Source organism: Neurospora crassa, linkage group VI (assembly GCF_000182925.2).
Source record: "Neurospora crassa OR74A linkage group VI, whole genome shotgun sequence".
Classification (NCBI taxonomy): Eukaryota; Fungi; Ascomycota; class Sordariomycetes; order Sordariales; family Sordariaceae; genus Neurospora; species Neurospora crassa.
Genome location: NC_026506.1, coordinates 1,527,293 through 1,549,420, shown reverse-complemented (window position 1 = coordinate 1,549,420; position 22,128 = coordinate 1,527,293). Strand labels below are relative to the sequence as shown.

Genomic DNA, 22,128 nt, shown 5'->3' with positions numbered 1-22,128 from the left:
GTTTGATTTATTTACGCACGTATTCTTCGGATTGGCGCCGACGAGTATGAAAGAGGTTTGGTACCGGCTTTTCTACTGAACGGGGGGTACGTGAAAGCTCAGGCCACCTACCGCCTCTCCCTTTTGACATACGTTGTCATTGTATATATACCTCTATCGTCTTCGATACATTCAATGGCAACTTTGACCTACAGTCTACTACCTTGGTGAGTGACTTGGAGACAATATAAGACTCGCTCTGCAACTTCCCGCGTCCAGTCTCTTCTAAAGTCTCTTCACCGCGTTAGAGACATCAGCAAAAAAGACGTTTGCTCCTTCATTCCATCTTCACAACTAACAGCACCAGTATAGAGAGAATTCGATATCAACAATGTCTTTCCAAGAGTGAGTGGAATCTACTCGTTGACACGTTCTTTGAGGAGTGACGTGTTGGGATGGATCCTGTCCGGGGGCATGTGAATCGGCGGACTCCGAAAGCCGGAGCGGTTACCGAGGATGCCAAGGAAGCAGAGCACCGAAGTTTCACCCTTCTTGGCCATCAAGGTACACTTGGCAACCTCGCGTAGGTGGTATAGATGTCAAATTCTAACTTTCGTTCTATACAGCAACGGGATTTGACTTTTCTTTCTTTCTCTTTTTTTTTCTTATCTTTTTCTTGTCATGAGACGACTGGAGTTATTATAGAACTCAGTAATGGGCCATCTCTTGCACGGTGAAAGACCAGAGGCTTCTTTTTCCTGAATCAGACAACATGGCTTGGTTGTCGTTGAAGCTAGGTAAGAAGAACCTATATGAGTAGTAACCTGTCCACATGGACATACTGGCCGAATATGTTGTCTCAGTACATATGAAAGTGTTCCCAGTACCTGTATGATTTGTGGAAAGGTTACAGCCTCAAAGTGAGGGAAGGGACTTCAACTGGAAAATCTAGTGTTTACCTCTAGGTTCAAAGTTGCAACTCCACAACCTTGGCTGGCAAGTTCGGTAAGTACCGATCTGGGTACACACAATACCTCTAGCAAACCGTCGGTCTGTGGTTTACGGTCTGGCAGATCTTGCGGAGCATGGCATACCGTTCGATCCATCGATTTCGCTTGACTAATAAGAACTCGTCCATAGGTTGCCTTATAAGGCTGAGCACCACCTAGCCTGGCCTGATGCTCGTCTCGACTGGAGGGGTATTGGGACGTACTGCAGCTTGAGGTTCTTTAACGAGCTCGCGATTTCTGGCATCGATGAACTGCGAGATACTCTCTTGCACCTGCTTTCAAAGTTGAAGGGTTCAAGTATCTGTATCTCGCTATGAGGTGATCAAGGACCGTTCAAACCCAAACCATGCTGGAACCTGACATAACTGTTGCTGATCTTGCAGCATCCACTTCAAGGACAGACGATCGCCTCCTAAAGTAGAGGCGGATGGAACAAACAAGCAGTAGAGTGAAGAGCTTGTGTGGTTATAGTATGTCTAAAGGTACCTGGTTTCTGAATTTCTGATGGAAACCAGAACATCAAGGTCCACGCTTGTGATGTCCTCGGTCTGGAACCGGAGGCCAAGTCTGGACGAAATGGCCAAGGAAATGCCCATCCAAACAGGGAAACAATTCAAGATTGACCGGAGGGTCTGTAACATTTGGATTTCTGAGGCCACCCTAGAATTGAAGAGTCATTTATCATGCGTCTCGACCGGGCTCGTTTGGTGGCATAGGGCTGAAACTTTTCAGGTCGCTGCTCTAGAGGTATTGTTCGCTTTGTTTAAAAAAACCACCCGACATCTTCGCCACGACGACGAAGAACGGACTGAAGACTTGAAAGGACCATTGGACCACTTACAGTGGCTGCACGGCGTGCATATGTGCCGTGATCTTGTTCTTCTCAACAAAGGCGAGGGGCTGAAAGGGTCTTCCCCACATTTCTCAGTAAAGACGCTAGTACTAACTTAAGTTGTCCAGGACAAAATAACATGGACTGCAGCTAGACCAGATCAGATCACCGAAACCATGACATCGCTGTAAACACCAAGACGGTCTTGATTCCTCATGCTACCTTCTTCTCATTGGTTACATTGGTCAATCATACCTAGTACCCAGTAGGTGTTTACAGCCCTAAGAACTAGTGGCCATCTTGTCAATCTGCCGTTGACGTCGTGCTCTGGAGTCTCCGTTTATTTGTCCTTGACTAGGGCGGAAACTCTTCAGAATGGCGGCGGGCTTGTTCACATGGTAAACAACTCTGAAAATACCCAACCATGGAATTGTCAGCTCACCATTGCCAGTCACAACACAAGAAGTGTTCTGTTGTAATACTTGTACCGTATACCTACGCCAATGGAAAAGTTAACAGATTAGTAATTACACCTCAGATTCTTGTGCCTCGCAGGCAATGTCTCAGTTGCTGTTCTTCTCCTGCACCAAGTCCACAACAGATGTCTTTCTCGACACCCTTGCAGTGACTGACGTAGATGCCTGCCGGCGCACACTTGCCAGTCTCTTCCACCATACATTGGTGTTTTATCGGGTGAAAGTGTCCATTAGATTCTGTCCTGGTGGTGAAAGAGAGGGTCGAGACCATTGAATGTTTTACGGGCACTGATATTTACCTTCCCGGACCCTGCAAACTCTGGCCTCTTTTATCTCATAGCTTCGGTGTTTATCAAAGCCAGGGGGTAAACGGCGCCGACCTCAGTTTTTTTTTTTTTACTTGCACCCCGCCACCACGGCACATTCCATTGTCTTGAATTTCAGCGACTACCTCTACGAACTTTTCTGGTGTTTCTGAAACAGTGAATCCCGTGTATCAGCGGTCACCTCTTTCTGCTTTCTCGGATACGTTCAAGATTTGCAACGTGAAAGTTGTCGATCGCGGCATCCAAGTCAGAGACCAAGACCAGACTAAAAAAGATCCTAGACAGCGTTGTCTCCGCACGGGAAGGAACGAAGAGCGGCTTGGAGGGACGGTCGGTCGGTCGGTGACAAGCCCACTCCCCAGTTTGGGACCCCAAATGGCAACCAAGTGGGCAAAGCCTTCCCCATAGGTGGTGCTCTTTTGGGAACTGACGGAACAATTCAGCCCCCCCCTCACCTCCGCTGTCGCTGTCGCAACGCCCTTTCCATTGGTCTCCCTGCGAGAAGGCGGTCTCCTATTCACCATTCAAGCGGCGTCTGCCTATCATATCGAACAGTCCAACGGGCAAGCAAGGAGTGAGGTGCTGAGTGAGCTGGGCAATTCGGGCATCTTCCGGTCTCTCTTTCAGTTCGTCAGGCGGTTTGAAGTTGTGGTCTTCGTAAGACATGCCGATACCGTGACATCCATCTCGGCATTACAAAGATTGATAACACCACCACGGCCAACACACACACACACATACACACAGCGCTCAGCATTCTTTCAGTCCCAGTCAGCTCCCCAGAGTCTTCTCCCCACAAACACCAACCTTCCAGCCGGGCTGTACTTATAATAAGAAGAAGCTTGCACTCTTCCAACCCTTGCTTGTTTCTACACCGTAACAGCCCGATTGATTCCCTTGCAGACTGCCAATATTGGGTACCGCCTACGCACCGCTTCGTGTTGCGCACACCCAGGTTGGACGACATGATGGCTCCTCATGCATGGGCCACAGGCCCTCGAAAGAGATCGCGGGAGGACGATTATGCAGACGCCGCAATGGGAGGGGTATCAGGCTTCTCTGAGCACCGAACTGTAAGCCGCTTTCTTTCGCTTCGGTCAAGGGTCTTCTCACCCGACGTCCATATTCTTCTATATAACTGCCCCGCCTCACCTCGCCCGACTTTTGCTGTCCACCTTCCCTTTATCCGAGACCGTCATATCATCTGCCTTCGATACTTAGGATGCTAACACCCGCTCCAGAAACGCCAACAAATATTGCCTGTTCGGACATCACCCACTGCCAAAAGATGGATGTCCACACCGAGTTTTCCGCAAGAGGACCCACAGCCCGTCGTCTCGGGCTACCAGTACTATGGGGCGCCGGACATCTCAGATCATAATGACCCTGCGGTCACAGAGCAGCACGTATGGGCGGCCGAGCCGGAGCTACCGTCAAATTACAGCCCGGACAGCATGGACATGGAAATGATGGACTGCGAACCGGAACCGAGACATCCAGAACTGCAGCAACAGCACCAGCAGCAGCAGTACCTCCAACCAGGCAACTTTCAACCAGACCACTTGGCGCCTGAACCCAGCATCAGTGAGCGTATCCCGACGCCCATTCATTGCAGCTTCGCCGAGCAAGGCCGGGGTAAGCACTGGGGGGGAGCGGCGGGTAACATCACCATGGACCACCGGGGTTCATATGGGGTCCCTCCGCCTACACAGCAGCACCACGAGCCATCCGTCTCGCTACTAGGCCACGAAAGCGTTCCTCGTTCTCTCGACGGCGCCGCAGCTACCGCACAGGTGATGGAGGACTGGAGCATGGTGCAGAACCGTCGACTCCCTTCTCCTATTAGTGAGGTAGGAGGGGACATGGAGGACAGTGGCATGGGGGAAAGTCCGCGGATGATTCTCGAGTCGTACCACGCCGGCCATCAACATCACCATGACCACGACCACTGCAACGACCAGCAAAACCAGTTCCCCCGCCAACGCCTCAGCAGCCTCGATCAACTAACCCACAGCCATCCACTCCTCTCCGCCATGCCGTTACGCAACTCTTCTCTTAACAGCCAAATGGGGCCCCGCGAGCCGACACCTATTCCCCAGGGAGAATACCAAAGCCACGGCCATAGTCATGGTCATAGTCATGGTAGTTTCGATGGTGTCGAGATAGACATGGGATCCCCACAGACATCGCCCAAAACCACGTCACCCCCTAACAAAAGGGGCCATCAGCGCTCTAAACACACGGTCAGCTCGTGGACAATGGCCAACCAGCCGGGCATGAAGAGGTCGTTCAGCATAGGGTATCGGGATGACTGCGAGAAGTGCCGGTTGAAAGTCCCAGGACATTTCAACCATATTATCGTGTCGTAGGATGGCGGTAGGCGAATGATCAGCTGATCTTCTCTTCACATCTTCATTCAATTCTTCTGGGTGGGAGAGGAGGAGAGCAGTGGGGGAGCTTCGTCGAAGCTTGGAGAAGAGTACCTTGTGGGGTGGCTCCGGAGGACCTGGGATGAGAAAGGAGAGGATTGATAGGGTCGGAGACGGAGCTATGTCTCCAGGGGGTCTCAGAAATCGAGTGCCCTGAGTTTGGCTGCTCTACTACGACCATATCAGGACTTCGAACCGCCGTGGCAATGCAACGGCATTGCACCACGTCTTACCTGGTCCGGAGGAGTATTAAGGACACAGCGTTGGGGGGGAAAAGAAGAAAAAAGCCAAACCCTATTACATATATCTCTTTTGCTTTCACTTGGTTGCCCTTCGGAGTTCGGGGCCTTTTAGGGGAAGGCGGGAGTCGTCATTGACATTTACAAACATCACACGGTCGTTTATATACCAAGTTGATTCCCACAACCGGGATGAGACACAGCGCATGGGGAAGAAAGCAGAGATGATTATGAGATGGTGACTGATCATAGTTACCCAAATTTAAGTTTACTAGCTCGACTAATTGCATTACGCAGATAACAATGATTGACGAATAATATAATATGTGAAGTCTACCTAATCATTGAACGTTTCGTGCCAGTGTTGAGTCCAGGCTGTACAGATCTGACCCGTTGTCTATAATGCCTGACTCAACGTGATGGAGATTCTACTAAATGTGAGGCATACAAAACATCCAATACATTTTCGAATACTTCTACGACTATGTTGTCTCTTACATGTATATACGTAATCCATCTTCTATGCGCCGATTTATGCAATAACTCCTTTCTACACTATGGTACATGGGGGTAAGGGGCTCTTTGTCGAGCACATATCCTAGCCCGTTCTCCTATCATTCATCAACACTTCTTGTCGTGTTGTTAAAACCGTGCTCTGTACGCATGATATGCGTACTACAGGTCTCGCGACGCTCTGTCATGGCGATCTCCCAGGAGCAGCCAAGCTCTACAAAGGTTGCTGTGTGATTCCGTCGCCCACGCCACCCGCCCAAAAATATGTTTACCCTCATCGAATGCTTGGTTAGTTTTCTGGTGACCACATTTGAGACATAGCAACGCCAAAGATCGCCAGGTCACAAGCGACCAAGCCTGCTTGTAGGATGCGTTCCCAGGAGATGATCATCATGAGCAAATCGGCTTGATGTCCTCACTCCCCACCTTTGTCCCTTACAGTCATGAAAGACCACCGCATCTTCAGATCGCCTGCCCCGGAGAATGGACTATTCATCTTTTCCTCGGTTTGCTTTAGCTCGCTCACTTCTGCTCAGGCAGGCCCACCTTGTCAAGGGGGCCACCCTTCCTCTGGTTCTCCTTCTCCTTCTCAAACGCCGCTTGCGCCTTCTCCTTGAGGGCGCTCGTCTCCTGCTTCACAGCGCCGACCAACGTGGGGGCTTGCTGTCCCGCACCCGCAGCAACATCCTCCTTCTTCAGCGAGCCGGTAAGCCAGCCCCATAGCCCAGACTTTTCCTCCGCCGCTGCAGGCTGCTGCTGTTCGGTCGCCTTCGGTGTTGTCGCCGCGGGCCACGCCGCGGCCTCTGATACGCTCGTTGTCGTTTGCTCTGTCGTCTCGTTCGTAATGGGAGTCGGGGCGCCGATGACGCTGGGGAGCTTGGAGAAGATGGAGGGCTTCGGACGGCCGGCCTCGCGCTCAGCCTCCAGGTACTCCTCCACCAGCGCAGTCTGCTCCTCGGTCGCCTTGCCGGTAATGTAGGCCAGGCGGGCTGCCTCGAGCGAATCGGCCTCCATCTTCTTCTGCGCCTCGATGAACTCGGCCTTGCGGTTCTTGTTGTAGATAATCATGTCGGCGGCGGTGTAGGCAGTTACCAAGCCGGCCATCACTATGACGTATGTTAGTGTCTCGTTCTTGGATCTCATGGCCCGGAACCAGGTACCGGGTTGCTCGCGGGAAAGTGGTGGGAGACGCGACAAGAGAGAGGGGGGCCAGACTGGACTGCACTAACCTGTGAAACCAATCAACCCCAAGACGGTGACCTTGTGAGCCGAGTCGAAGAAGCGTCTGCTGCCGTCGATGATCCGGTCCATTCGCGAAACCTGCGCCTGCTTCGCCTTCAAGTGCGCAGCTCTTAACCGCGCAACCCTTTGCTCTGGTGTCTCGACGAACTTGGGTGTGCCGGGCATCTTGGGTTCCTTGGGACATGTTGACGAGCCCTTGTAGGTGTTGAGCCGGGGATCCGCAGACTTGGAGCTGGCATGGGGGGTCGTGGGCGTGAAGCGTGTCGCGTCCGAGACGCTGCGGGGGTTCGACGGGGGCGCCATTGAATCGGCTTTGGAGTATATTTACAGGATGTCCGGTTTGGGCAGGTATGTAGTCGGCGTCGAGGTCGAGTAATCGGGTCCGGACGAGGTTGAAGGACGAGATGGGGCTCTCGGGGGGGGAGGGGGGGACTCTAACACTTTTTAGGATGGCGAGGTAGGGAGATATGGAGTTTGTAGACGTTGCCGGGAGCCCATCCGATCATCCAATTCAAGAGATTTTTTGGCTGGAAGCTTGCGAACCGCTACGAGCTACCCGGCCGCTAGCTTCTCACTCAGCCACCAGTAGATGTGGCTGAATTCCAATCGCGGGGTCGGAAGCTCGACTGGAACCGTCAACAGCTGGAGGGGAACACTCTGCGTGCAATTGGAGGCTGTTCAGTGGCTGCCACAGTGCCAAGCACCCGCCCCGGCTGGCCGACCGGGGTGTGTCTGGGCCGGCAACTGGGCCGATGGACGGGCAGAACGGGGCTCGATTTTTTTGACCGGCAAAGACTCCATCCGTCGCGCCTCGAGTCGCCCGCTCGTTGCCCGATTATTGTCGCCCCGTCCGCACCCGCGAACGCAATCGCCAACCCGGTCACCACCCCCCCGGACATTCCATACAGGCCCCCGCCCATTGCACCTTGCCGTTGTCGCAAGTTGCAACCTCAACACACCAGCCATGCGCCGCATTCCGAGGATACCGTCTACGGCCTCTGCCCTGTGCAGCTCTTCGTCGTCTGTCGCTTCCACATCGGCCGCTCCCCTTCGCACCCTGAGGGCCGCTGCCGACTCCTCTTCCATCTGCCAGTCATGCAGCTTCTCGACACAAACCTCCGCCACTCGTAACCGCGTCTGGCAAAACACCGTCCAGACACAACGCCGATGCGCCTCGACTGTTACCGAGACTACTCCCGAAGCGCCGGTAGCCGCCGCCGCCGCCGAAACTGCGACCGAGTCCACCGAGACCGTTGAACAACAGAGAAAGAGGAAAGGAGGATTCTTCGAAACCCAGAGGCAGGTCAACCTCGTTCTTCCAGGACAACCCACGCGAGCCGACGCCCCAGAGAAGATCAGAGACCCCAACTATGAGCCCGCCACGTCCGGCGCGGGGCTGCAAGAGATCGGTGGCATGTCCGACTGGTGGAGCAAACCGGAGCATTTCAGGGATGGCGGGAAGCAGTTCGAATACCAGGGCTTTGCCCCGCAAGAGAAGATCACAGACCCCAGGCTGTTGAAGGTCATTCTGAGGAGGGCGCTCGCCGAGGGTTTGGCTCTGAAGAAGTTCGGCGCCAACCCCAAGAACCCTGCGGATATGGCGTCCATTATCGGCAACGGTGATCACTGGCAGAGGACTGTCTCCGTGGAGATGTGCCGTGGGGAGAACGGTGAGCTGTCGCTCAAGAACGAAAGCGACTTGCAGAAGGTCTGGATTCTCATGCGGAACGCGGCGGAAAAGACCTATTACCAGCGCGAGTGGCAGGAGGAGATCAACAGGCTACGTTCTCTCGGCGAGAAGGAGCAGGCCAAGCAGTTGCTCGAGGAGGGCAAGAAGCTCGGCTATCGTTTAAAAAGCGAGGAGGGTTCCCTGGTCAAGTTGACCGTTGATGAGGCCGTCGAGCTCCGCAAGTCTTGGAACAACGACTGGAAGGAGGCTATCATCCGGGACCCTGTCGTCAAGTTCTACGTACGTCTAGTTCCAAATTCTATCATCCATGACAAGTTAGCTAACAGAAGCTTTTCATTCGATATAGGCTGCCAAGCGCATCCAGAAAATGACCGGTCACATCCTCTCCGACGGCAAACTTACCAGCATCCAGACTGTCGCCAACTTTATGGATGCCCTCGTCACCCCTCCCAAGCCCAAGAAGCTTGCTGAGCAGATCGAGCAGAGCAGCATCTTGCCCGAGCTCCCGAACGTCAAGGTGTACCCCAGGAGAGTCACGCCTGTAGACAAGGAGAGGATGGTTGGTCGCTGGAAGGTCATCCAGAAGGAGCTCCAGAAGCGTGAGCTTCCTGTTTTGGGTACGGGTAACCACGGCAAGTACGTCGAGCTCAAGTGGCTCGGTAGCAAGCAGTAAGGAGTGGTTTCTGTGGTTGGCAGTCAAGTGAGCGCAGCAGGTGTGGGTCTGGCGATGGTTACAGATGATCCTGGCCGGGATCGATGCGGCGCCGGCCATGTGTATACTATCTATGCGCCCACAAGATGGACGTGTAGCCGTCTCCCTACTCGGTCGCAGTGGCTACTGCTGTGTACCGGTAAAGTGTATAATGTGGCATGTAGCATATACGGGTGTCTTTTTTTTGTTGTATACCCTCTTGTCGTTTTGCGCTGCTTTGATTGTTACCCCTGAATATGGGAGGATGCGCGAGCCATGTGTTCAACGTGAAGTTTCGGGCTATCAGATGGTCTACGCTCAAGAGCTAGAATTCTTGTACTGTTTCTCTGTGCCTGACATCATACCCACTGTGTTCGCAGTCTTGTGAAATCAATACTGATAACCAGATGCCAAGTCCTGTGGAATTGACAAGAGGAGCTATCAACCCATTCCCGTGTTAGCGCAGGACTTGCAAGGTATGTCACCAGCCAGCACCACAACCGGACTTCAAGCTGCAATCAATCATAAGGTACTTATCACCAGTTGAGAAAATACCCAGGAAGAGATCAAAGCCACGATGATAGACGGAACAAGAGAGACACTGACTGTTGTTGAACCAGTCATTCCGCGGTACGGAGGGAGTTGTTGCAACTAGCTTGATACCTCACCCTAGTAACAGCTGTAGGTACCTTGTTGACCTCCCCACTTTGGAGCCCCACTCACCTTATTGTTTGGAGCTCTCACTTCAACCTCCTCTCCTTTGTCTCCCAAACATCACCGCTTGTTCGCAACCATTTTTTTTATTCATCGGCAGATACTGCGACGGAAATAAGAAGACAGAATGGCTTTCACACTCGATAAGAATTTGTTGAGCCAGCTTGAGGCCGCTTGGAATGGCGGAGATAAACCGCTCGACACACTGGCCGGTCTTCTGGAAAGAATCGGTGATGGCGTCAGAGATCGTGAGTTTCCCCTTTATTCGGTGGACGTATCAGATCGTTAAAGAACTCAGACGGAAAAGGTAACCTGGAAAGATGAGTAGCTAACTATTCAACTCATCAATCAGCCAGTTTACGAAATCCTCTCAGAGAGTCCGGCATCCTAGACTTTGTCTTGAAAGTCTTACCAACAGAAGAGCTGGACCTGAGCTTGAAGCGCCAATGTTTGCGTGTGCTTGGAAATGGATGTGCCGATTGCGGTAAGAATTCTGTATGCAGCCATGGACAAAACGGACCTAAGCTAAACATACCACAGATGAAAACAGAGCCAAGTTGGTTGAGTCTGGTCAACTTCGTACTGTCATTCGCCTTTTGAACGACAGGTCTCTTCTTCCTTTGTTGTTGCCCGTTTTATACAACGTCATTGTTGATTATGGTACGGCGCCCTCGAACACTGGAAAAACGAAGCTTCAGCTAATCCTACTCTAGAGCCGGCACAACTTCAGGTGTGTGAAGCAGGGCTAAGCAAAGCTCTTGTAGCTCTGTTGCAAGAGGGTTCCCTTCAGCCGGGAGGAGATCACGACCAAGTTCTCCATCTCATCAACAACATCTTCGAGTTACTGGTGTCTCAGAGTACGCATAACCATTTGATATTCACATCTCCCTTTGTAACTAACAAACTCCGCCAGAACCCGAACCCGAACTTGCCGACCCCTCCACCCCCGCCGTCTTCCTCGCTCTCGCCGGCGGCTCCCCCTCCGGCCTTCCCTCCCTCGAGCTTTTCAACGGCTTCTGCACCGTCGCCCTCGCCTACCTAACTTACGAATCCCTCCAACCCGCCTTCCTCTCTTCAGCCTCCAACATCCTCCACCTCCAACAAGCCTTCTACAACGCGTGCTTCTCGTATGAGAACTTACCCGAACCTGACCTGGACGACCTCGACCAGCTCAAGACCGTCTGCACGACCTTTGTCACTTTGCTAGCTGACCTGTCCGCGCACCCATCCTTCGCCGAGCTCTACCCGATCTCCTCCAGCCCCGTGTCCCGCAAGTTCCTCCTCTGGCTATCCTCCGCCGAATTCGCAAACCAACACCTCCGCACCGCCGCCTGCCTATGTCTCGGCAACTTGTCTCGCTCCGACGAAGCCAGCACCGCCCTCGTCGCGGACCCTGATTTCCACGTGCACACCCACCTGGCTTCCCTCCTCGCGCAAGCGCTCGACCCTTCCAACACCGCCGTCCCCGCCACCCCGCAGCTGTTGCACGCCATTCTTTCCTTCGCCAAGAACCTGGCCATCCCGCAGGGCAACAAGATCCCGATAGGCGAAGCCTTCCTGCCGGATTTGCTTGCGGGCGCGTGGATCAAGACGGCGGTGCAGCCACAGGTGCAATTCGCTGCTGTTTCGCTTGCGAGGCTGTTGTTGGTGAATGCTCCCGCCAACGTCGCCAAGCTGTGCAAGCCCTTGGCTGCGGACTTCAAGCATACGGAAAAGGAAGAGGTCAAGAGTTACTTCCACTTACTGATGACGCTTGGCGCGAGATCGGATCTGGAGCCGACCAAGATCGAGACGGCGAGGGGGGTGATGAGTGTGGTCAGGGCATTGCAGGCTACTACTACTGCCCAGGAGGGAGAGGACAAGGTCGAAGTTCTGGATGAGAAAGACTGGGGCACAACTCGCGAAGAGTTTTATGAGGTGCATGGCCCGTTGATTGCGAGGCACCTGACGCATCTGCTTGCGCAGGGGAAGTACCCGGCTTTGAGGTCGGAGGTGTTGTTTGTGCTGGCGTTGCTTGCGCGGTCGACGGATGGAGGGGCCAGTGTTGTGTTGAGGGTGTTGAACGAGGGGACGGAGGCGGTCAAAAAATTGGCCGTGGCGGTTACGGGAAGTGAGGAGGTTGCTGCTGGTTTGGAGGGCGAGAGCGGTGATAGTGGAAGGATTGAAGAAATCAAGGATGAGAAGAAGGAGGATAAGCCAGCTGAGGTAACGTCCATCATGGAAGGGCTGAACCTCAACCCTCAACAGGCTGAGACCAAGCCATCGGCTGCTGCTACGGCTAAAGACCGTGAGAACGGATTGGTGTTGGTTGCGGAGATTCTGAGGAATCACTCGAAGGAGCTCAAGGGGCCGAGGAAGGATGTGTTTGAGGAAATCTTGAAGAAAGGAACTGGGTTGTTGCAGGAGGACAGAAAGGGAAACTAGATTGAGAGAGCGTCAGTAACACTAATGTTAGCAAATAATGATGGACTGCATCTTCACACTAGGGAAGTCAACGATTCAGCAGACAAGTGAGACAGGGCGTGATCCAAAACTAAACAAGAACTCAGGCATTTTTGTTGCAATCCGTATGAACTCCCCGATTGGTATCACCCAAAAACAAGGACCTATTGAAGTTGGTCAAGAATCATGCTTTTTCCGTTGTCCATTCATTGTGCGCTGCTCTAGCAAATCCCTATGATGCGTGTAGTAATTGAACCGTGTCCCGCTTTAAAAAGTGACGTGAAATCCCCCGGAACTACACGGCCCTTGGTCGAGGATGTCCAACATGGTGGTCCTCGCCCAGGTGACAAGGAAAAGCATAACCGAGACCAGACCAGCCAAACACCGCCACAGAGATGCCGCTTCAACCACCCCGTCCAAGAGGAGCAATTTACTTGCTCTTCTCGGCCTCGGCAGCAGCCTTGTCCTTGGCGCGCTTCTCGCGGACACCAATGAGCTTGGCGTCGGAGCGAGCCTTGCGGAGAGCGCGGAAAGCACCACCCTCGATGTTGGAGGGGAGCTCGGACTTGGGGATCTCCTTGAAGCCAGAGGCGATGGGGCGCTCGACGCCGAAAACGGCCTCGACGCTCTTGACGAACTCGCCGGTCTGCTGGTCCTTGGGGGTATCGGCCTTCTTGGGCTTGTTGGACTTGCGGGGGAAGACGACGAGGCGGGCCTGGTAGGCCTTCAGGCGCTCGACATTGGCGGCAAGGGACTCCTCGGAGAGGTTGGCGCGGCGGGGGTCAACCGAGATACCGATGGTGGGAGCAACAAGCTTGGGGATACCGGCAGCCTATAGTTTGTATCCGTGTCAGAGAGCCGCGCTGCATTCCCCATCTCTCAGGGTTCTCTCGGATCAATCGTACCTTGAGCTCAGCGAGGGAGAAACCACGGCCGAGGCGGGTGCGGCGGTTGTACTTGATGGTGCTGCACACAGCTGCTGTCAGATCTCCACGCTCTCTTCGAATATCGTCGGAATGCAAGGTTGTACTAACGGGCACCGGACAATGGGGCGGAGCTTGTCAACCGGGCGAGGGGCAAGAGCAGCAGCCTTGGCCTGGCGAGCGACACGGCGGGAAGCCTTCTTGCCAGCCTATTTGTTTTCCCATCCGTCAGAATCAGAGTTCCCAGCTCGCAGTATCGTCCTCCCCCGTTCCGTGTGTGGTTTTAACGAACCTGGTCGAAGTGGCACCTGACGCGCCTCTGCCAATCCTTGCGGAAGTCTGAAAAATTCGAGTCAGTCCATGTCGTTGTTTTCGGGGTCAAAAGTCGTCATCGTCGTCATTGTCGGGCTGTCGTCGTTCGGGATGGGGATGCTCACGGTTGTTGGGAATCTGCTGGTTGTGCTTGATCGCCTATTTACACCGAAAAAAGTCGCGGTCAGTCATACTGGCTTCCCATCGTAAAAATAACAGGACGTCTGCTGTCGCAATCGTCCAGCAGCAATTCGGTACTCACCATTGTGACGGTTGTGGATCAAGCGCTCTTGATTGTCGAAGAGGTGCCGCCGGTCAGTAAAGGCAGATGCAATTTCGAGGTCAACACGGCACGGAGGAGTCGCTGGCCAAATTTTTGGCAGGGCTTGAAAACCCTATGGAGGGCGGTGGGGATTGGTGATTCGACCGGCCTGCCGGTGGGGCAGACTCGCCCTCGCTTGGGCAGAATCCAGCCTGTGTCAGCCGCCGGGCGGCTGCCATCCTGTGCGCACACAACCATAAGCCCCACTTTTCAATTGGCAGCGATGCCTCAGTCTGGTCGAGCTCGTCTTTGCCTACAAAACGTCCTCGACGTTCGTGAAAGGTGCCGCGACAGTGGTAAATAAAACAACATTCACAGCGTTTATCGTGGTCAACAACTCGCAGCGAGAGCAGTCGGCGCTGGCCGATTGGTTCCTTTGAAACTTCATGTTTGCAACTCCTATGAAACTGCCGTCAAGAGGGAACTCGAGACTTTGCATCGCATCGATGCAGAACAGCTTCTAGTGCACAATCGTGCGACGTCATTGCATGGAAGACGTATAAGTCACAAAGGTTCTCAAAAGGGTTCAACTCGATGCAATTTTCACATCCGACGAGACACTCAGTCACCAAGGTGTCGAAGACTCCGCAGCCTTTGATTGGATGCTTCTCTTTTGTTTATCATCCCTCTATAATCTAGCTATTTATGTTATAATTTGACTTTCCCATTCCCTTTCTTTACTCCAGTTACGGACCCATCAGCTTCCATCGGTCGATGCCAACAGCCCATCATCGCTGTTCAGCTCTGATCCACCATGATCTCTATCTGACATCTCATCAATCATCATGGTGGTCGACATGTACCGATGTCTTGCCCCTAAACCCTTTTACCAGACCAGTTTGTAAATCTCTATCCACACCTTCACCCAAAATCAACCCATCAGGGCTGCTCTGCAACCGCTCCAGGCTCCTAAGGACAAGCTTGTAGTCACCAAAGAAGCGATGCGTCCTCAAATCTTCTGCAGCTGTCACAACACCTTCTCCCGTTCCCGTCAGCCCATGGCCTAACGTGACTGCCCACACGCCCTCGACCATGATGGCATGGGCGTCCACATCCGAATCAGCTGACAGCAGGACCGAGTAAATATCCCCGGTATAACTGACGTAGTCGCCCAGCGCAACATCCGTCGGGAATGCCCAGTCCTTCCCATCAAGCGAAACAGGATGCCACGGCGTAACCAGCAGTTGTCTTGCCTCGTCATCCCTAGCCATAACCAAGCACATTCTCTCCTCGCAAACAGGCGTCTTCAGAACAGCTCTTACCTTCCTGAATCCCTTTGGCGTCTGCACCATCATTCCCCTCCGCAGCTTACTGATCTCGATCTCCTTTGTCACCAACTGATCGCTATCCGCAGCCACATCTTCAGCAACAGCAACACCAACCCTCACATTCGTCTCCCCAGCAAAGCAAGGATTTCCACTGTTATTATACGCCCGCATACTAATTTCGCCCTGGAACCCCGTGGTCCTACTCGGCTTCGGCGCCGGCAGCGAATCAAACGCCGCATCCAGCCGATCTCGACATCTAACGAACAGCGGGCTCTCCGCGCCGTACATCAGCGGGCCAGGGTCCTTGAAGCTGTTGCACACCTGCCTGGCGTGCGCGTCCGCAAGAGAAAGTAGGTAGTGGATGCCCCAGCGGTTGTAAAAGTCCTCGCTGGTCAGGGCCAGGGCGACTTGGCCGTCTTGGTTGGCGTCGTTGATGGCGGACGTGCTACCGATAAGGTCTTGGACTAGCGAGCGGCAGTGTGGATCGGAGGCGAAGGCGGGTTGGGCGGCGGTTAGGGTGGAAAGGAAGGTTTGCAGGGAGGTGGCAAAGCTGTCCTTGAAGAAGCGCGGTTGGTGTTCGCGATCGGGGCGAAGGGTGTAAAGGGAGAAGAGGAAGGAGATGAGGGCGGAGCGGGAGATGTGGTAGGCGGTTTGCGCGGGGGTCAGCTGCTTGACTTGGGGATTTGGTCGGAAAATGTCATTACACTCTGAAACAACGGTGTTGGTGATGTTGGTGAAGTGTTGGTAGTCGAGCGTGGCGAGCACGGAGGGAGGGGACTCAAAGTCAAAACCGTCGGCAATGGCTTCCTGGGCCTTGCTGTCGTAACGGAGGAAGATGTCGCGGGATTGGCCGTATTGAAGGGTGCTGAGGTTGAGGGTGAGTTGCATCGATGAGTCGGGGTCAACATCCCCCTTCTCGAGCTGGACAGACTCTACTTTGTCCACCGATTCTCCCGTTGTCTCCTCAAGACCCAGATACTTGGGATAGGTAAGGCGTAAAACCACATTATTCGCGAACGTTGACTGGAGGTTCGCAACCGAGTGAACAAACACGGTTCCCTAGTTTCACAGTCAGCAATTCACTCTCCAGAACAGGTCACCAACCATCCTCCATGACCAAAGGAAGAAAGAAAGGGAAACACCTACAATCATCCCCGCATCCGGAATGAACGAATAACCACCTCCTCCAATCTCCGCCACGCTCTTCAACAACCCACTTCTCAGACTATACCCAAATCCAAACGTGTGAATCGCCGCCGGCAACGTTTCCATCGCCCTCAGCTTCGCCACGTACCCCTGCGCCGGACACATGTGATTTGGCATGCCATCCGTCAGGACCATCAGGGCCGGCATCCTGCCACTTTGTCCGTCAAAAAGCTTCAAACCCTCCACTATCCCTCCCCACAGATTCGTCGCGCTAAATGGTTGCATCCCGCCCAGATTTCTTTCTGTTTTCTTCTTGTTGAGCGCTGTCATGGGCATCAAGGGTTGCAGGACTTTGGCTTCGGTGGAAAAAGTGACGATGCCTAGACGGTCCGAGGAGTTGAGCGTGGAAACGATAGTGCGGGCTGCGTGCTTGACTAGGTCTAGGACTGAGAGGCCGTTGTGCTCGGGCTGTTCGTTTGTGTAGTCGGCAGAAGCGGTGGTGGGCACCGGGGCGTCGGCAGACATGCTGCCTGAGACATCGATGGCGAGGACGATGTCGCAGGGGACATGGTGGAAGTTTGGGTCTGGAAGATTAGGGGGAGACCGAGGGGGAATCACGCGGAGGAGGAGGCCGGAAGTGTGAGAAGGGAGGGGGTGAATTTCAAGCTTAGGGGCGACGGGTCGAATTTCTGAGCTGGAGCTTGGCGAGGTTGAGTGTGAGGGTGATGGTGCGGATACTATGGGGATGGTGATCGGGGCGGTCATGTTGGATGGATTGGATGGGTTAGGTTTGTTTGAGAAGTTTGATAGGCGACAAGGTGTTTCGGAAGATATCCGAAAGGCTGCAGGTCGTTGGGGGCCGAGCTGACGGCAGAGCGCCGATGTGACTGGACAGCTATCTGTGTACAACTGATAAGAACCACACTGCCGGTATTGAAGGTGTATGTCCAGGTTGGTACGTACGGTTTCTACCCTCGAGATAAATGTGACGATGTGATGGTGTTGCCGTTGCAGATGTTGTTTCAAGGCAGAAGATGCCAGTCCACAAGTGCATGCACCGAAATATAAGGAAGTTGCTCTGCTGTTCCTTCAACCGCTGACGCAAGGTTCGTTGGTCCTGCTGTATGAATCACCACCTTATTGTCCATATGATCAGATGCAGCTCAGACCAACAAACATGATGTGATGCTTTGTCTGATACAAGATAGCGTTTATAAAGGCACAGCCGCTATCTGCTCAAGACGTAAAGAGGCAGCCAACTCATCAAGCAAACAAGTTCATCCCTCGACGCGTTTGCCTTTTGTGAGAAATTAGTGTAGTGTACTATGGACCGAACTAGAATGTGTGGAGAACGATACGGCTCATGGCCGAGGTTCGAGAGGGTCTTCCGTTATTCGTCCGTTTACTCACCCGGAGAAAAGACCGAGGATGACCCATAGAGCCGGGACCAGTGAGGGCCGCAATCCGGAGAAGAGGCGGCTTTGAAAATCGCCCAGCGCTTGGCGACACAGCGCATATTCCAATCGAAGCTGGTTTTTATGGGTTTTGGTGGGCAAAACAATTGCAAAATGAGGAATTGGCCAATGACCGAATCAGTGGCAGTGAATACCGATTTGCATGTTGCTGCTGTGTTGCCTCGAGCGTGTCGCAGCACAAGAGCCAATCGGCTTTCTTTGTTCGGTTGCGATGAGAGTCAGAGACTGGCTGAGTCCAACGCCGATGACCGGGACCCCTTGGCGTCGGCAGCCCGGCAAAGTGGAAGGCCTGGCAAACACGCTGGAAAGATGCCTGCCTAGGGGCACGCATCGGTCCCAGGTCTTCCATGTCGTTGGCAGGCAGCAGGACGTCCATGAGGCTGAATGGTGACGCCCTGAAGCGAGATGTTTAAGCTTTGCCCGGACTGGAGCAATCCACAGCGAAAAGAGAAAGGGAGTCTGTGCCACTGAAGGAAGGAAATGGGACTGATGGAGTGAAGGGTCGTGCACCCCGCCATGTGGGGCATATGCAAGACTTCTCCACTTTTGATGTTCCCCGCAAGCATCCAATCCATGTGGCAGGTGGTCCCGTTTTCCCCACGGCTTTGTGCTAGGTTTTGCGCGACGCCGTAGACGGGCCATTTTTTCTCCATGATGACGAAACTTTGTGTGTTTTGAATCCGATTTCAAACATTTTACTTCCTTTGTTCTTCGCTCACCAACCTGACTGGATGTATCGTGACCCAAAGTGGCCTTCAAAGGTAGGTATGCTTCCCATGGACCAGCCTAGACGCCCATTGAACCATGTCTAGCTATGGATTCGCCCTTTGTGGACATTTTTTTTGGTCTTTTGGCGCATCTAAGCCTCAAAAGTCAGGGTTGGCTTGGCCAAGGTCATTGGCGCTTGACGATGTAAGCCAAAAACGATGCATCTTGGCAAACCACCACTGCCCTGATTCAGTGGATTCCAGCCAACTCGGCGTTCGACGACTTCTGTTCGCTGCCAACAAGACAAATACATGAGAAAAGTCGTAGCAGTTGTTGGCAGGATTTATGGACTACACTACAGCAGCAGCACTACACTCGTACACGGGATAATCCTGATCGTCATACACGTGGTCAACACAACGACAACACGCAGAGGTTATATGCGGATCTGTTTGGTAAGTAGTTGGGCATGTGCTCCGTTTCGCTCCAAAGACACCACGCACTACCTACGTAGACGCCGAATGTTGCCTCCCCGAAAGTTTCCATCCTCGGAGTCGTGGTCCTACCTGTCTTGGCCTCTTCGTTCCCGTGGAATCCACTTTATGCGCGATGACGACGGCGCCATTCTCTTTATTTTCTACCAACGCGTGCGTGTGGTACACCATCATTACCACCAACGAGCACCACCTACTCTACCTAGCACCACCAGCCTATGCCCAAAAGTTATCGATGGGATGGTGGGTTGATATGGCAGTTGGATGGGCAGTTGAGGACAAAGAAGCGCCCGAAAATCGACTGACGGACAACCCCGGTTCCACGCTCTTTGAGACGTTGTGTTCTGCAAAACCCCGTCTTACCGTCCTTCAGCCACCGGCGCCTCGCGGTAAATACCCTGGCTCGCCTGGATCTGGCACTGGACTGTCCTGAGGACCCTCACACCCTTTCCCCACGCCTCTTTCTGAAAATAAGCGTTTATCAAATCTGCATAGCTCATCGCATGCGCTCATTGGACATCTTGCAAACAAGCGAGAGTCCTCCATCTTCTTTGGTCGTCCCAATTCTCCCCAGTATGTAATGTACACAGTAGACCCAGCTCTCCCAGCCGTTCCGAGCGTCAAAACACCCCAGTCCGGCTTTAAGAATTGCGGGGAAGGCTCCGATCACTGCACCCCCCAACCAAACACTAACGCACCAAGGGCAGTGATGCAGCACACTTGTGGCCCACTTGCAGATGGTGGTTGCATATTGTAACTTTGGCGTTTACTTGGCTTCCGTCCTCGACATGAGCCCCCCCCCCCCCCCCCCCCCCCTCCCCCAAGGCCAAGAAGCACCAATTGTCTCGAAAATATGGGGGGGATCTTCCCGGTTTCGCACCACATCCCACCATCTGCCCACACATCTGCCCAGCTCGCTGCGGGAAGCCGTGACGAGCGGCAGTGTACACTAACTGTGCAAGTCCATCTGTGGCCAGCCCAAGCATGCGATTTGTTTCCTATTTCTCCCGTATTCGAGGGCTTTTTCCCGATCCGGAGGCTTCACACCCACCATCATGATACATAGGCGGCGGGGGGGACTCTGGAGGATCTCCACCAAGGTTTTTGCTGGTTAAGGTGGTAAGCTACATAAGCTTGGCAAGGCATGAAGCTCCGAGATGCGGCGTCCGAGAGACTGATAGGAAATCCCATCTTTTCTTTGATTCGTCATTTTCTTTTTTTGTTACAGTTTACTTTCAGTCAACGTTTGCCACTGATACCGGACGAAAGCGCAGCCTTCCACGTCTATATATCCCTCTCCCACCACCTCCATTGTGTTGAACGTCTTTGTTCTTGAGCACCCTTTTCTCTCCATCACCAAAAAGTAAAACTCCAAATTTGCAATCCAGCTGCCTGGTACTACCAAACCAGAACAACACTTTAACCACAATACAAATCTACTGCCCTTTTCACCCATTCAGTAAGTCAATACATGGAGTACATGACCCCAGCCAGAAACAACCGCTCACATATGCTTTCCGTAGAAATGGAAGTCAAGACCCCCGTCGTCCTCGTTCCCTCCATGGCCCCTCGCTGCTGCCAGTGCAAGACCATGCTCGTCATCAGCAACTCCTGCTGCCACTGCGCCCACCACCAGTGCTCCTCCTGCATCTAAGCTCCATCGCATCCACTCCTTTCGAGCACCTTCACTGGGCCGATCCAAGAGACAAACATCGATACATCCCATCGGCATGAACCTACATACATCACTGTCCCTACTTGCGATTACTCAGTTACTCGCTACAACCTCCACTCAGCCATCATGCCCTAACGGCATTCATTTCATCCTCTTTTTGTAACGGGACTGTACGACTATATTTGACGACACAAGTTGAATTTGATACCCGGCGGAACGAACTTCACTTCGACTACTTGAGAGGTGGTTTCCATTGATTTTTTTGGCTTTCACACAACCATGCATTGCTTTGGGGGAGAACAGGCGGCGGTCGGAGGTGTGCGGTCGGTTGGTTTCAGCCCGTTTGTTTCTTACCAGCAAGTCAGTTACGATGACATCTGGGGGGGTTTGGGCAGCATTGCGACGCATTGTTGGAATTTGTGTATTCTATCCTGTACGTAATAGTATGGGAATCGTAACATTACCTTAACATCTGAACATTTGTCTGGTGCTTAGGCTAGTGTGATGGTTTGTGTTCCAACAGCAGGAAGGCGCGATGCACTGTTGATTGTAAGGGCACAAAAGCTTTTGGAGAAGCGCACGACACTCGTCAAGATTTCTCTTTCCAATCAACCGATCATCACTTTCCACCAAAAGGCGAGGGAAAAAAAAATAAATAAAAAAAAACAAAAAAATTTAAAAAAAAAAACCCTCGTTTGCATAACATGTGCAGTGTCATCGATCTATCAAACACATATCACTATGAGCTTGACGTCGACGGAGGGATGTTGATGGACACTTGGTGAGACGGCCAGTATATTTCATCCGAGATTCAATTACCACTGTTCGTCGCTGACGGTGCCATTCTATCTTAGCTTCTCTGCAACGTGAACGTTTCATCTTTCATCCGGTTTCCCCTGCTGCAAGTCTGCCACCAGCCTGAGACGGCTCTCTCGCGATGGCCATAACTCCACGATCTCTGCAGCGCAGCTTGAAGCCGCCGTCCATACGTTTGTACAGCGTATGCGTCTCTCTCGACCTTTGCGATTCCTGTCTTGGAGCCGACCTTACAAGTGACTCTTGTTTAGACAGCAGAATGATGGAATCTCATTCTGATGGATCACCCAGATATAAAGGAAGCAATTGACTTCCAACATCGCCACTGTGCTCTTGTCTGCCGAAGCACAGTCAATCGACCGAAACCCCATGGAGTAATCCGAAAACGTGCTATCAAGCATCCCAT

General features: G+C 53.0%; 7 protein-coding genes and 1 non-coding gene across 8 annotated transcripts; 4 read left to right on the top strand and 4 right to left on the bottom strand.

Annotated features, from left to right (window-relative positions):
- Positions 1-3,052: 3,052 nt before the first annotated feature.
- On the top strand, positions 3,053-5,628 carry NCU05550 (hypothetical protein). Its single transcript, XM_955419.2, has 2 exons — positions 3,053-3,696; positions 3,865-5,628. Exons 1-2 carry the CDS (start codon positions 3,589-3,591, stop codon positions 4,990-4,992), a joined length of 1,236 nt encoding a protein of 411 aa, XP_960512.2. The 5' UTR covers positions 3,053-3,588; the 3' UTR covers positions 4,993-5,628.
- A 106-nt stretch (positions 5,629-5,734) lies between these two features.
- NCU05551 (hypothetical protein) lies at positions 5,735-7,562 on the bottom strand. The gene is made up of 2 exons (XM_955420.2): positions 7,034-7,562; positions 5,735-6,910 (listed from the first exon to the last, which is right to left on the bottom strand). Exons 1-2 carry the CDS (start codon positions 7,347-7,349, stop codon positions 6,327-6,329), a joined length of 900 nt encoding a protein of 299 aa, XP_960513.2. The 5' UTR covers positions 7,350-7,562; the 3' UTR covers positions 5,735-6,326.
- A 271-nt stretch (positions 7,563-7,833) lies between these two features.
- Positions 7,834-9,807, top strand: NCU05552 (hypothetical protein). Its single transcript, XM_955421.3, has 2 exons — positions 7,834-9,015; positions 9,083-9,807. Exons 1-2 carry the CDS (start codon positions 8,011-8,013, stop codon positions 9,407-9,409), a joined length of 1,332 nt encoding a protein of 443 aa, XP_960514.2. The 5' UTR covers positions 7,834-8,010; the 3' UTR covers positions 9,410-9,807.
- Positions 9,808-10,206: 399 nt separating this feature from the next.
- Positions 10,207-12,629, top strand: NCU05553 (hypothetical protein). Its single transcript, XM_955422.3, has 5 exons — positions 10,207-10,389; positions 10,494-10,625; positions 10,682-10,801; positions 10,855-10,998; positions 11,055-12,629. The coding sequence occupies exons 1-5, from the start codon at positions 10,269-10,271 to the stop codon at positions 12,563-12,565; spliced, it is 2,028 nt and encodes a 675-aa protein (XP_960515.3). The 5' UTR covers positions 10,207-10,268; the 3' UTR covers positions 12,566-12,629.
- Positions 10,936-14,235, bottom strand: un-25 (unknown-25). The gene is made up of 6 exons (XM_955423.3): positions 14,081-14,235; positions 13,944-13,977; positions 13,799-13,845; positions 13,618-13,715; positions 13,489-13,549; positions 10,936-13,415 (listed from the first exon to the last, which is right to left on the bottom strand). The coding sequence occupies exons 1-6, from the start codon at positions 14,081-14,083 to the stop codon at positions 13,014-13,016; spliced, it is 645 nt and encodes a 214-aa protein (XP_960516.1). The 5' UTR covers positions 14,084-14,235; the 3' UTR covers positions 10,936-13,013.
- Positions 14,236-14,748: 513 nt separating this feature from the next.
- On the bottom strand, positions 14,749-18,414 carry NCU05555 (hypothetical protein). The gene is made up of 4 exons (XM_955424.3): positions 17,965-18,414; positions 17,518-17,851; positions 16,555-17,453; positions 14,749-16,467 (listed from the first exon to the last, which is right to left on the bottom strand). Exons 2-4 carry the CDS (start codon positions 17,606-17,608, stop codon positions 14,917-14,919), a joined length of 2,541 nt encoding a protein of 846 aa, XP_960517.3. The 5' UTR covers positions 17,609-17,851; positions 17,965-18,414; the 3' UTR covers positions 14,749-14,916.
- Positions 18,415-19,087: 673 nt separating this feature from the next.
- On the bottom strand, positions 19,088-19,981 carry NCU05556 (hypothetical protein; the record flags this gene model as incomplete). Its single annotated transcript, XM_955425.1, has 4 exons — positions 19,088-19,185; positions 19,304-19,335; positions 19,595-19,718; positions 19,930-19,981. 4 exons carry the CDS (start codon positions 19,979-19,981, stop codon positions 19,088-19,090), a joined length of 306 nt encoding a protein of 101 aa, XP_960518.1.
- Positions 19,982-20,305: 324 nt separating this feature from the next.
- Positions 20,306-21,390, top strand: NCU14174. The gene is made up of 2 exons (XR_897963.1): positions 20,306-20,690; positions 20,755-21,390. It is a non-coding gene; the product is annotated as a ncrg103 (non-coding RNA).
- The last annotated feature ends 738 nt before the right edge of the window (positions 21,391-22,128 follow it).

Excerpts from the sequence above, each read along its gene's own strand:
- un-25 (XM_955423.3), bottom strand. Across the intron at positions 13,846-13,943 it reads CCAGCAGATTCCCAACAACC|ACTTCCGCAAGGATTGGCAG; the intron begins GTGAGCATCCCC and ends CGAATTTTTCAG. Across the intron at positions 13,716-13,798 it reads TCAGGTGCCACTTCGACCAG|GCTGGCAAGAAGGCTTCCCG; the intron begins GTTCGTTAAAAC and ends GAAAACAAATAG.
- NCU05552 (XM_955421.3), top strand. The coding sequence starts at position 8,011 with ATGCGCCGCATTCCGAGGATACCGTCTACGGCCTCTGCCCTGTGCAGC. Across the intron at positions 9,016-9,082 it reads ACCCTGTCGTCAAGTTCTAC|GCTGCCAAGCGCATCCAGAA; the intron begins GTACGTCTAGTT and ends CATTCGATATAG.
- NCU05551 (XM_955420.2), bottom strand. The coding sequence starts at position 7,349 with ATGGCGCCCCCGTCGAACCCCCGCAGCGTCTCGGACGCGACACGCTTC. Across the intron at positions 6,911-7,033 it reads GGGGTTGATTGGTTTCACAG|TGATGGCCGGCTTGGTAACT; the intron begins GTTAGTGCAGTC and ends CATACGTCATAG.
- NCU05550 (XM_955419.2), top strand. The coding sequence starts at position 3,589 with ATGATGGCTCCTCATGCATGGGCCACAGGCCCTCGAAAGAGATCGCGG. Across the intron at positions 3,697-3,864 it reads GCTTCTCTGAGCACCGAACT|AAACGCCAACAAATATTGCC; the intron begins GTAAGCCGCTTT and ends CACCCGCTCCAG.
- NCU05553 (XM_955422.3), top strand. The coding sequence starts at position 10,269 with ATGGCTTTCACACTCGATAAGAATTTGTTGAGCCAGCTTGAGGCCGCT. Across the intron at positions 10,802-10,854 it reads CAACGTCATTGTTGATTATG|AGCCGGCACAACTTCAGGTG; the intron begins GTACGGCGCCCT and ends ATCCTACTCTAG. Across the intron at positions 10,999-11,054 it reads CGAGTTACTGGTGTCTCAGA|AACCCGAACCCGAACTTGCC; the intron begins GTACGCATAACC and ends AAACTCCGCCAG.
- NCU05555 (XM_955424.3), bottom strand. The coding sequence starts at position 17,608 with ATGCACTTGTGGACTGGCATCTTCTGCCTTGAAACAACATCTGCAACG. Across the intron at positions 17,454-17,517 it reads TTATCTCGAGGGTAGAAACC|ATAGCTGTCCAGTCACATCG; the intron begins GTACGTACCAAC and ends AGTTGTACACAG. Across the intron at positions 16,468-16,554 it reads TTCCGGATGCGGGGATGATT|GGAACCGTGTTTGTTCACTC; the intron begins GTAGGTGTTTCC and ends CTGTGAAACTAG.